This window comes from Fistularia commersonii, chromosome 2 (assembly GCF_037954325.1).
Source record: "Fistularia commersonii isolate RoL2024-O1a breed Wild chromosome 2, RoL_Fcom_v1.0, whole genome shotgun sequence".
In the NCBI taxonomy this organism is placed as follows: Eukaryota; Metazoa; Chordata; class Actinopteri; order Syngnathiformes; family Fistulariidae; genus Fistularia; species Fistularia commersonii.
Window position 1 is genome coordinate 8981396 of NC_141285.1, and position 12362 is coordinate 8993757.

At 40.0% G+C, this 12362-nt stretch overlaps 1 protein-coding gene across 1 annotated transcript in view; it reads left to right on the forward strand.

The window, feature by feature from the left end:
- wdr11 (WD repeat domain 11) overlaps nucleotides 1–12065 on the forward strand; it is a 55542-nt gene extending 43477 nt beyond the window's left edge. Inside the window, exons 23-29 of the mRNA XM_086166086.1 lie at nucleotides 624–813; nucleotides 6220–6315; nucleotides 7283–7448; nucleotides 7629–7726; nucleotides 8537–8682; nucleotides 9104–9183; nucleotides 9846–12065. Coding sequence (XP_086022212.1) covers nucleotides 624–813; nucleotides 6220–6315; nucleotides 7283–7448; nucleotides 7629–7726; nucleotides 8537–8682; nucleotides 9104–9183; nucleotides 9846–10045 — 976 coding nt within the window. The 3' untranslated portion in view covers nucleotides 10046–12065. The remainder of the gene's footprint in view (nucleotides 1–623; nucleotides 814–6219; nucleotides 6316–7282; nucleotides 7449–7628; nucleotides 7727–8536; nucleotides 8683–9103; nucleotides 9184–9845) is intronic.
- The last annotated feature ends 297 nt before the right edge of the window (nucleotides 12066–12362 follow it).

A 12362-nucleotide genomic window follows, 5' to 3' on the forward strand; every position in this document is an offset into this window, starting at 1 on the left:
TATGCATTTCCGTTTGTTATTTGATTAAATGTGTGATTGGGCAGGGGAGAATACAGTTGTTTGTTTGTTTTTAATTGCTTTTACAGTAAATCGGGAAAGTGTTTATGAGGACCTTGATATTAATACTGCATGTAACTGCACAGCCAGCTACCTTCCCAGTTAAAAAAAACATTTGAAAGTTGTTGTCAAAGTTGTTTTGGCTCAAGTTTTCATTTCCCCTCAAAGCTAGAACAGCCATTCTGAGCAGCCTTCTGTTTGCATTCTGTTATTAAACCCATGATTTAGAAGGAAAGACCAAAGGAAACTTTTGGCAACTTGAGGCTGGACTCTGAGAAAGAGCTCATGATTCTGTTATGACTCGGCATCTGGCCACTCAAGTTGTCGTGCCATTCGTTAACGTGGCAGGGTAACCTAGCAACAGCTGTGTGCCTGCGCTGATATGTGAAAATGAGGCTGAAGGAAGTAAACAAAATGGAAGAGGAGATAAAAGAAGGTGGAGAGGGGGTTGATGGGGAGTATGCTGAGAGAGAGGGGCATGGGCTGCAAGACACAGGAACTGTGGTCATTAATGAGATAACTACAAGGAGCATCCCAGACTGATGTACTGTTGTTGCTAACCACAGGCTGTTTGGAGATGAGTCTGACCTTCACTTCTGGACCGTGGCTTCCCACTACCTCAAGGCTTTTGCTCAGGCTCGTCAGCTTAGTGTATCCACGGCGGAGGGTCCTGCCCAAAATGAAGGAACCCAACAGCCTCCCCAGAATCACCTAGATATCTGCCATGATGTCCTCTGTGAAAGCTCATACTTCCAGGTCAGTGAAAAAAAAGCTTTAAGGGGATGTATAATCTGTATGTCATCTACAATGACTCATAATCGATCTTTCAATTAATACACCAAATAATAAACATCATCTGACCAACAATATTTTATTTTATTTTTATTTTTTTGAATATGTCAAGAACTTTGCTAGATTTTTTCACTCTCAAGGCATGAATCCAGTGTTTCCATGAATTTAAACTCATAGAAAAATCCCTTGTCTAAATTGTTTAAACATTTTTCAAAAAGAGCATTTCAAAATTGCATTTGTATAACACACGTTACTTAATGTATACAAGCAGATATTATGAACAGAGTCTGATGGAAAAATGTCCTCTGAACACCTTGATATTTATTAATTTCCCTAGCACCCATCCCTAACATTTGAATTAATACAATCAATTAATGTCCTCAGATCAGACTATAAGCAAACCGCACAATGCCCCTTGCCTATTCCACTTTCAACAATATTTCTCTTGTCAAACTGTATATTCCATTATCGGCAAAATATGAGCTGCAGTCTTCTGGGGAAGCAATTCACACTCACAGCTTTGAGGTCTTACATGCCCCTCTGTACAAGGTCCATGCTAATGTCCCCACTATGATTCTCAATAGTATTTGCTCAGTTCAAGAAGGGGAAAAAAACATAGTTTGTGCCCTGTCATTGCTCATATAAATGTCTATTGCTTATGACAAGGCTGAACAGAACACTAAAACATTGTAAACAATACCTTAATCTTTTTCTTTCCCAGCCTCAATTATCAACCCAGTTCATTCTGAAAAGTCCCAAGAAGTTTTTCAGGAGATGCCTTCGTCTATTTGTGTCTGTCTGAATTTCTCCTCCAGTTGGCATGGCAGCCGTACAGCCAATTTAACTTTTGCCTTTGTGTTGGCAATGTGAAAGAAAGTTTCATTTCCTAAGGGTTAGATTAATCTTTTATTTTGTGACTCAACTGAATTTTCAACCTATCGTAAAGCACCTGTCTTTACTCAACCATAATAAACAGAAAGGTTCAGATAGTAATTAATTGTGGCCTGCTGTGCCGGTCAGCCAGGCATTATCTGCCCCCGGGCCCCATCAGATGACGCAAGGAATAGGAAAAGGATAAGAATTAAGTTATTTTCAACAGCTCAAAAGAAGTACTGCAGATGTAAAAAATCTTCTTCTTCTTCTTCTTCTTCCTTCGGCTTTTCCCGTCAGGGGTCGCCACAGCGAGTCAACTTTCTCCATCTAACCCTATTCTCTGTATCTTCCTCTTTCACACCAACTACCTTCATGTCCTCTCTCACTACGTCCATAAATCTTCTCTTTGGTCTTCCTCTAGACCTCTTGCCTGGCAGCTCCAATTCCAGCATCCGTCTACCAATATATTCACTATCCCTTCTCTGTACATGACCGAACCATCTCAGTCTGGCTTCTCTGACCTTCTCTCCAAAACATCGAACATGTGCCGTCCCTCTGACAGACTCATTCCTGATCCTATCCATCCTGGTCACTCCCAAAGAGAACCTCAACATCCTCATCTCTGCAACCTCTTGTTCTGCCTGCTGTCTTTTGGTCATTGTAACAGTTTCTGATCATTGCAGCAAGATCATTGCTGGTCTCACCACTGTCTTGTACACCTTTCCTTTTATTCTGGCTGAAAGTCTTCTATCACATAGTACCCCTGACACTGTTCTCCACCCATTCCAACCTGCTTGGACCCGTCTCTTCACCTCTTTTGCACACTCTCCGTTGCTCTGGACTGTTGACCCTAAGTACCTGAAATCCTCCAGCTTCTTGATCTCCACTCCCTTTTGCCTCACCGTTCCAACCGAGTTCCCCTCATTCACACACATATATTCTGTCTTGCTGCAACTAACCTTCATTCCTGTCCTTTCCAGACCATACCCCCAACTCTCTAGATTTTCCTAAAGCTTTTCTCTGCTCTTACTACAGATCACTATGTCATCTGCAAACATCATGGTCCATGGAGATTCCTGTCTAACCTCATCTGTCAGCCTGTCCATCACCACTGCAAACAAGAAAGGGCTCAGAGCTGATCCCTGATGGAGTCCCACCTCCATCTTGAACTTCTCTGTTACCCCTACAGCACACCTCACCACTGTCTTAAAGCTAGCGTACATATCCTGCACCAGTCTAAAATATTTCTCTGCTACTCCAGACTTCCTCATAAAATATCAGAGTTCCTCTCTTGGCACCCTGTCATATGCTTTCTCTATGCAGTTCCCTCTGGCCTTTTACTGTTCTTCTGCATAAGCATTCTCAAAGCAAATACTGCATTTGTAGTACTCTTTCTAGGCATGAAGCCATAGTTCACAAATGCGGACTTCTGCTCTCAGCCTAGTTTCAACTACTCTTTCCCATAACTCTGTTGTTTGACTCATCAACCTTATCCATCTATAGTTGCCGCAATTCTGCACATTCCCCTTATTCTTAAAAATGGGCACCATCACACTTCGTCTCCATTCTTCAGGCACCTTCCCTATCTCTAAGACCCCTTTGAATAACCTAGTCAGAAACTCTGCCGCTGCCTCTCCCAAACACTTCCAAACCTCCATCAGGACCAACTGCCTTTCCACTCTTCATCCTCTTCAATGCCTTCCTCACTTCACTTTTACTAATTTTTGCAACTTTGTGGTCTACAATAGTCACCTCCTCTACCCTTCCCTCTCTTTCATTTTCCACATTCATCAGCTCTTCAAAGTACTCTTTCCATCTTCCCGTCACTGTTCTAGCATCTGTCAATACATTTCCCTCTCTGTCCTTAATCACCCGTACCTGTTGGACATCATTTCCATCTTTATCTCTCTGTTTTTCCAACCTGTATAGATCATTCTCTCCCTCCTTACTATTCAACCGAGCATACAAGTCATCATAAGTCCTTTGTTTTGCCTTTGCTACCTCTATCTCTACCATTCGCCGCATCTCCCTGTACTCCTGTCTGTTCTCTTCAGTCCTCTCAGTATCCCACTTCTTCTTCGCTAACCTCTGTCTCTGTATACACTCCTGCACTTCCTCATTCCACCACCAAGTCTCTTTATCTACTTTCCTTCCAGATGACACACCAAGTACTCTTCTACCTGTCTCCCTGATAACACTAGCTGTAGTTGTCCAATCATCTGGAAGCTCACCCTGACCACCCAGACCCTTTCTCAACTCCTCCCTGAAAACCATGCAACATTCCTCCCTTTTCAGCTTCCACCATTTTGTCCTCTGCTCTGCCTTTGTCCTCTTCATCTTCCTTGTCACCAGAGTCATCCTACAAACCACCATCCTATGCTGTCTGGCTACACTTTCACCTACAACTACTTTGCAGTCACTGATCTCTTTCAGGTTATCTCGTCTATACAAGATGTAGTCTACCTGCGTGCTCCTACCTCCGCTCTTATAAGTTACCCTATGTTCCTGTTTTTTTCTCGAAAAAGGTATTCACTACAGCCATTTCCATCCTTTTTGCAAAATCTACCACCATCTGTCCCTCTGCATTCCTATCCTGGATACCAAATCTGCCCATCACTTCTTCATCCCCTCTATTGCCTTCACCAACATGTCCATTGATGTCTGCACCAATTATCACTCTCTCATTTCTGGGAATATTCTGCATCACTTCATCTAACTCATTCCAGAACTTCTCCTTCTCTTCAGATTCACATCCCACCTGTGGGGCATAGGCACTAACAACATTGAGCATCACACCTTCAATTTCCAGTTTCAGACTCATAAGTCTATCTGACATTCTTTTCACCTCTAGAACGTTGCTTACGAACTCCTCCTTCAAGATAACTCTTACTCCCTTTCTCTTCTTGTCAGTACCATAATAGTACAACTTAAAGCCTGCTCCTAAGCTTCTAGCCTTACTACCTTTCCACCTGGTCTCCTGGACACACAGTATATCCACCTTCCTTCTCTGCATCATGTCGACCAACTCTCTACCTTTTCCTGTCATAGTCCCAATATTCAAAGTCCCTACTCTCAGCCCCAGACTCTTTCCTTTCCTCCTCTCTCTCTGCTTCCGAACACGCACTCCTCCTCTTCTTCTTGTTCTTGTTCTTGTTCTTCGACTGCAGATGTAAAAAATAAAGACTGAATATCCCATCTAATTTCAGGGATGCATATTTTAAAGTTTCTCCCTAAGGCTGTTGTTGTTTTTTATCCTAAATGGTCTTTTTATGGATTATGCACCAGTCACTTTTTCTGAAAGTTCCACTCCCTGTTTGTAAGGGGCCACACAGTGACTCGAAATTCACAAATCTGACAAAGCACCCAGACATTCTGTTGCTACATTTAGCTCTCATTGTTATAAAACAGCTTCAGTGGCAGCAGACTGACTTGATTGCTAAAATCCTAGACTCCAATAAAGACATGCAGCTTGCAAGTTACACATCAAATTCAATATCTCTGTGAGGATTTACACCCATGGTTGTGTCTCACAGATGCATTTATCATATGAGCATACAAAGAAGTACAAATTCTATTTCGATAAAGATGTACAAGAAGGCACAAGGAGGAACAGTGCACGTTACTAATTTTCCTTGCTGTTATCTTAACACTTATCCAGTTAATCAAGGAGGCTTTTTCTCGCCGAAATAACTGTTTCATGATTAATAAGATTATCTGGTCTCCCATCAGGGCAGATGTAGGGAATTAACAAGAGATGAGCAGACCAATTACAAAGCAATCTGTTTAAGGACAGCCACACCGGAAACATTTTTTACACAAGATATCATTACATTCTTGATATATTATATATTGCTTTAATTTTCTGTCACTGCCTTTTTTTGTTGCTTATCCTCATATCTTGATGTGCTGCGCTCCTGACCAAACCCTCGCACTCTCTCTCTCTCTCTCTCTCTCACTTTCTTTCTTTCTTTATTCATTCATTTTTGGTCCAAAGTATTCAAAAGACAACAAAAGGGTATCAGTTTTGTTAAACTTTTTGTCTGGACTGTCAAATTCGTAATTTGGCTGACCCAGAAAAGTAAGGCTGGTGAAAAAGGGAATGAGAATCCAGTCACAGTTTTAAAAGCATTAATTAAGACTCACTTAAAAGTGGAGTTTGAGTTCTTTTTATTAACGAACTTCCTGCGGGACTTTATTTCCACATGGGCGGTAGGAGATGTTTTGTATTCTGTTAACAACGTGTCGATATTTTGTTTTTTTTTTTAAGTTGATCACCCTGCCACTGCCATTTGCTTTAAACTTAGTATCTTTACCTACCCTTTAATGTATTCTCGTAAAATCCCAGCAATTGAATAAAGGGATTTTTTAAGCTCTAACACTCTCTCTCTCCCTCTCTCTCTCTCACACACATATACATACACAAACACTTTCTCTTTTCATCTTTCTCTGTTTAACATAAATAGAAAACAGTAAGCTTATCTCGCTATTGCTTTACAGAAGTTCCAGTTGGATCGTGTTCACCTGCAGGAAGTGAAACGCTCCAGTTATGAGCACACTAAGAAATGTGCTGACCAGCTTCTCCTCCTGGGTCAAGTTAGTACTGCATCACTCATATTGTCATCAAACCATTGATTACTGTACTTAGATTGATGATTGATGTTAAATTTATGGAGTTTCCACAACACCTGCAAAAACCAACTTTTTATTATTTTTAAACAGATTGAACATGTAACATGTAACATGTAAATTTATGTATGAATTTTTCAAAAGAGCCTTGTTATTTTTGTATATTGACTCCCTCTGTTATTTGTGGCAAAAGTATTTTAAGTCTGATCCTAAAATGAGCACACATAATAATTGTAGGAACTTGTGCATTAATTCTGACCTTCTTAACTTTCATTGATGTTTGTGAACATCAATGTAAATCTTACATTCCTACCAGCAAGATTATCTTTGAAAATGTAGCGGCCAAATCAAAGTGATCTCCAAAGAATTGTAGGAGCAATGTCTTTGTAAGATAATTTTGCCCTCTGCCTCAAATTAGAGTTTTTTTCCTATTTTTGCGCACGCTTCAGAGTTAAAAGCACTTGCAAAATTAGGACGCAAACGTTGATATCTCTCTTTTTTCTTGGAGCATTCAAACGAAATGCTAGTGCTCACCTGAGGCATAGGAATATACCAAAAAACTCATAGCTCTTAGTTGCGCCATGTATGCACATTGTCATGATAATGGTGCAGTGGAACCATGAGTGTTTCTTCTATCCTCTGGGGATTTTAGTTACCTCGATTGCCTGTCAGTATCACCTCTCACCCCTTAATCTGTGGCTGCAATCAGCAGACAGCATGTTGGACTGGTATTCCTTCACTTGGCAGATAGGCACAGGTCACCTTGTACCATTCCCAGCGTAGTCCTCGGCCTTTAACTTCAATAGATGAAAATCAATCTGAAAAAAATTATGACCCCCCCGGTAACTGTGTCCTCTCACCCTGACTGCTTCTGCCTACAACACCTCAGTTTACCTCAGATACTACGCTCCCATCTTTTTATTCTGGCCCTCAGACGGATCGTGCTGTGCAATTACTATTGGAGACAAGTGCAGACAATCCCAGCTACTACTGTGACTCACTGAAGGCCTGCCTCGTGACAACCATCACCTCCTCTGGCCCATCCCAGTCCACCATCAAACTTGTAGCTACCAACATGATTGCCAATGGAAAGCTTGCCGGTAGGAGTAAATATACATAGATTTAGGACCGACATTGTTTATAGACTTAACCCCATTTTGAAATTTTGACTCCCTCAGGTTTATAGTGTCTAAAGAAACCTCTGTATTTGATTGACAATGAGGGCTCATTTCTTGTATTTATATGAGGAACTTCTCTTTTCTACCATCTGAATCTGACAGAGGGAGTGCAGCTTTTGTGTTTGATTGACAAGGCAGCAGATGCTTGCAGGTATTTGCAAACCTACGGGGAGTGGAACCGTGCTGCCTGGCTTGCAAAGGTACCTTAGCCTTAACAAGAAACACCAGTTTTATGTAGTGTGCAAATACCGCATGAGTATCGGATGTTTGGTAATTTTTATGTTTGAATTTAAAGCCCGATCCATATTGTATTTTCAGGGTTGATTCAGAAATTTAGAAGAAAACATTTCTAATAATGGTAAAGCAGCTCAAATCATTTTCCACTTTCAATTGTTTTTGTATTTGAGTCCATTTTAAAACATGATACGGTTGATGCACCACAATAAACATCAGTTTAACAAAAGACCAACATCAGTTTAATGGTAGAAAGACATCAATGTAATTGAAGAGAAATGTCCGGCCCAAGCCACAATTTAGTTGGAACTGAAAATCCGATCAATATTCCAAGGCTCTGCTACTTGAACCAAGCTTGGAAACAATATGATATCTATTGTCAGGGTCTAAATGAAATAGTTGGTCATTAAAACCTATCTTGAAGCAAGCATTAACATTTATTTGACATCAGGGTCCAGCCAAAGGCCTATGCAGTGTTTACATGCAGGAATCGGATCAGATATTTTACATTTGGAATGATGAACTATAAATCTGTTTTTCATTTTTGCCAACATATAAACAAAGTGTGATTTATCAGTTGATGATTGGCTGCTGTGTTGGAGAAGCTCAGCTTCCAATATTCAGTCATATTTAAGCTTTAACATGAGGATTGCAAATCTTCAATTGTGGATGCTCAGAATTGAACACTTGAACATCCAAGCATTATCATGGACATGCAAAAAATGAATCATTTGATACAAAGCGGCCCCATTAATTCACTACCACCGCTTTGCCAGGTTCGTTTAAACCCAGCTGAGAGCTCAGATGTGCTGAAGCGATGGGCAGAGCACCTGTGCTCCCCCCAGGTCAACCAGAAGTCCAAAGCCATCCTGGTGCTGCTCTCCCTCGGCTGCTTTTACAAAGTGGGCGAGATGCTTCACAGGTAACAAGCAGTGGAAAATTGCTCTAATATTTCACAATTCTATGTTAAATACAAATCCAGAGGAAGATATGTTGGCCCGCACACCCTCTGTTTTTGTTCCTTCATGTTTCTAATTTGCATTTTACTGAAATGTCAAAGGGCGGTCATCAGTGGAGGGCAAAAACTAGCCCAGTGTCTTCAGCCTCAGTAACTGTCGACAGTTGGTCCACCCACCTTCTTTCTTGACAGCTCGTGTTCTAAAATGCTTTTTGTAGAAAAAAAGCTGTCCTAAAGAATTATAGAGGCATCTGAGTGACAGGCTTGATGTATGCTTTCGGATCACATATATTCCAGCGGGGATAATGCTGTTTTCTGACAATGGCTCTGCTCCCTCCTCCTCCATGTGATTGGATGTCTGTCTCCCTCACCGCCTCCTGGACAGTATGAGACACTTTGACTCTGCTGCCCTCTTCATCGAAGCCTGTCTGAAATACGGGGTCATGGAGGCCAATGACTCTTCCAATATCCTTTTATAAACCTATTACTGTACACCGAAGGTCATCTTCAACCAGATATGCAGCTCTGCTGCTATCTCTCTCTCTCAGTGTTGCAGATGTACAGCAGAGATCTCGCTTAAGTTTCAGCTACACTGAGAACACTTAATATGAAAGGGTTAGCGAGTATCATACTGCAGATTCATAAGAGGAAAACTTTATTTACCTCTCCTGGCCATTAATTTCAACTTACCTTTCAGTCTGATTGATCAGCAATATTTACTTATTTATTCTAACCATTCAAAGTAAGGAGTAAGAGATGAATTCTAACAAGACAAATTAAACTTTAAAATGTTGTGCTGCCCATTTGTTTGTTAGATCAATGAAGCACCAATTTCTTTGCTTTGTTTTACAGAGGGAATAAAAAACACTATTTTGCAACACTATTACCAATAACACGAGTGTCTCATAATCTTAAAACATTGTTCAATGACTGACATTTCATTCTGACTTTTTAATATGTTTATTCATTTCTATTTCAGACATTCTAGTTTCTTCACTCATTTATCTTTAACTTGATCTTTTCAACAGTATTTGTTTTTTTATCTTTTTTTGGACTGTCAGACGTTTGATTTTTAGAATGTACCTTTAGCATCATGCGTAGTAGTTTTCCTTGATTCATATTTTCACATAAGCTTATCGAGGCTGCATTTCTGGACTACGCGCGTCTGCTTCGGTCGCTCGGACTACGGGAGGGAGCTGCTCTGTGGGCGTCGCGGGCCGGCACTGCTGGGGAGCAGCTGATGGAGGAGCTGTTCAAGGGAGAGGGAGATGTGTCGGAAGCTGCTCCAGATGAAAATGAAGGACAGGCGGGACAAGTGAAATCGTAGTGACCCTCTAAAATTGTTGATTCTGAAATTTTGCTTCCAGTTGTGTCAGCATAGGAATCACAATTTAAAAAAGAAAATAAAAAAAAAACACAGGAGATGAGGCGGTTTCCTATGTAAATCCTTCATCTGTCGAAGGTCTCAGTTTGTCTGTGGCTATGGTTAGTTTGGCATTTCTGTAGTCTTGAGACCAGTGTGTTTGTGCATCTATGTACTATATGCATGTAACTGCCTCAGAAGAAATAGATTAAATATCCTCATTCCCATAACAATACTGTTATTCATCTAGATATATCTATCTGTTTCTTTTGACTTTGACTGTAATGAATATGATCAGTTTGATATTTGGATGTTCATTTGTTTACTTTCATTTTGCCCGCCTTTATTCCTGTTTTTGCAGTACTGCTATTGCTAAGTTTGTCTAGTAATCAGTTTGATTTTTAATGCTGAGATTAATTGCGATTCATTTTTTTTTTTTTTTTTTTAATTCCAGTGAAGTGTTAAAACTTCACTGCTCATCTGGCTGATATGACCCCATTAGCAGATGTCTTTCCAAAACTTGTACCTTCAATTGAACTGAAAAACTACATTTTTGGAATAATAATTTGCCCACCCATCCATTTAGCTCTCGACACAGACAACAGAATTGAATATTGAAAGGAGTAACCAAAACCCGGATCTGCACAATTTAACCCAGGGCAGCACTAAAGCTGGTCACCAAACACTTATTAAAGACTTAGTGGTACATTATCCCCCAGGAGAGGGGGTCAGGATATGACTTCTGGTGTCTTTATGAAATAACTGGTTGTTCCTTAACCCAAAATATTTTTTTCTTTGGTGTTTTTTTCTACTTTTTTGAAGACCTGAAAAGACTCCTGATTCATTTATGTTTTTATAACAAAGGTGTGCTTTGTTGCATGTGTTCTAATGTTTGTTGTCAAAATGTTCATTTATACCTCTAATGGATCATTTTCACGTAATAGTTCGTGTTTTCCTGCTCCATCTATTGCTCATCACAATCACAAGCCTGCATAGTTTAGAAAAAACAGAATGCTATGTCTTTCTAGTCCTGATTTGCAACCCAAATCAAACAAACACATTCTATTTTTCTCTTGATTAGTGCTTTCCTCCATCTATGTAATTGAAGTGGGATTTCAGTATCATAGGGCGTGATGGTATCGAGCTGCGTTTCTTGTCTTAAATATGTCGGGGTCATGGAATTTTTCCTAAGGGTCAAAGCGGCAATAGGCAAGTTGACAGTTACCTTAGATATTCCAAAATGATGTTCTGCTATTGTGAACAAAGAACCATATGGGTAAACCTTACAAACACGAGGTGAAATCTGGGGATGAATGTTTTTTTGTTATATTTGTATTAGCTTTTGTTTTGGGGGGGGCATCCAGAGGTGGGTGGGCTGCCTATTCAATTGTTAACTGATAATCAAAGTCATCTATATGAGTGTCATTGTCTTGTTCATTTGCCCTGACCAACAACAAAATTCCATTTGTGAAACTTCTAGTGGTTAATTGTGTTTCATAAACACCTCAATGTTGTTCTGTTTCTGCTGTGTAACAATGAACCCTGAACAGTGTCACTATAGCAACCACAACCTATTTCAGGGCACTACATTCCATACTGTATAGTCACACATCTTCCCACTAATTCTGTATCTCATGGGGCTCCACCATTGAGTCCCATAATCCCAAAGATAATCAGTGGTTTCCCTCAATACCATCTCCAGCCATGTTAGGCAAGACACAATGTGCAACCTTTCGATGATAATTAATTAGTTTGGTAAAACTCTGCCGCTTGTCTCTTTGCTTAACCGATTAAAAACCTGGTCAAAAATGAGGCATGAAAGATGAGCGGGGCCTCACGTGGGGTTTTGCTGGAATCATGTCAAAGAATATGTACTTTTTTTTTCAATGTGCTCCTTTCATGGTTGACAGAGTGATTCTGATGCTTTAAGCTGTATGTATATTACAAGAGAAAAGATGGCAATAAAGTCTAATATTTAGATTTTTCATGTGTGAAGAATGTTTATTCATATAAGAAGTTAACACAATTAGTAGTCCAAATAAATGAACAAGATTCCCAACACAGACATGTTAGGCTTGTTTGCATGTTCTCTCTTTATTAACCGTATTAACTCGCTTTTAGTATACCACACACTAACAGTTAAGTAAGAGTAACAAAACTACATAGGAACAGTTTTAAGACATAAGTAGTTCACATGTCAAATCACCAAGAATTCATGGAGCAGTGAATTTGAATATTTAACATACAGGAACTTCCGAGAAATTGTTTAACAGGGAAAAAA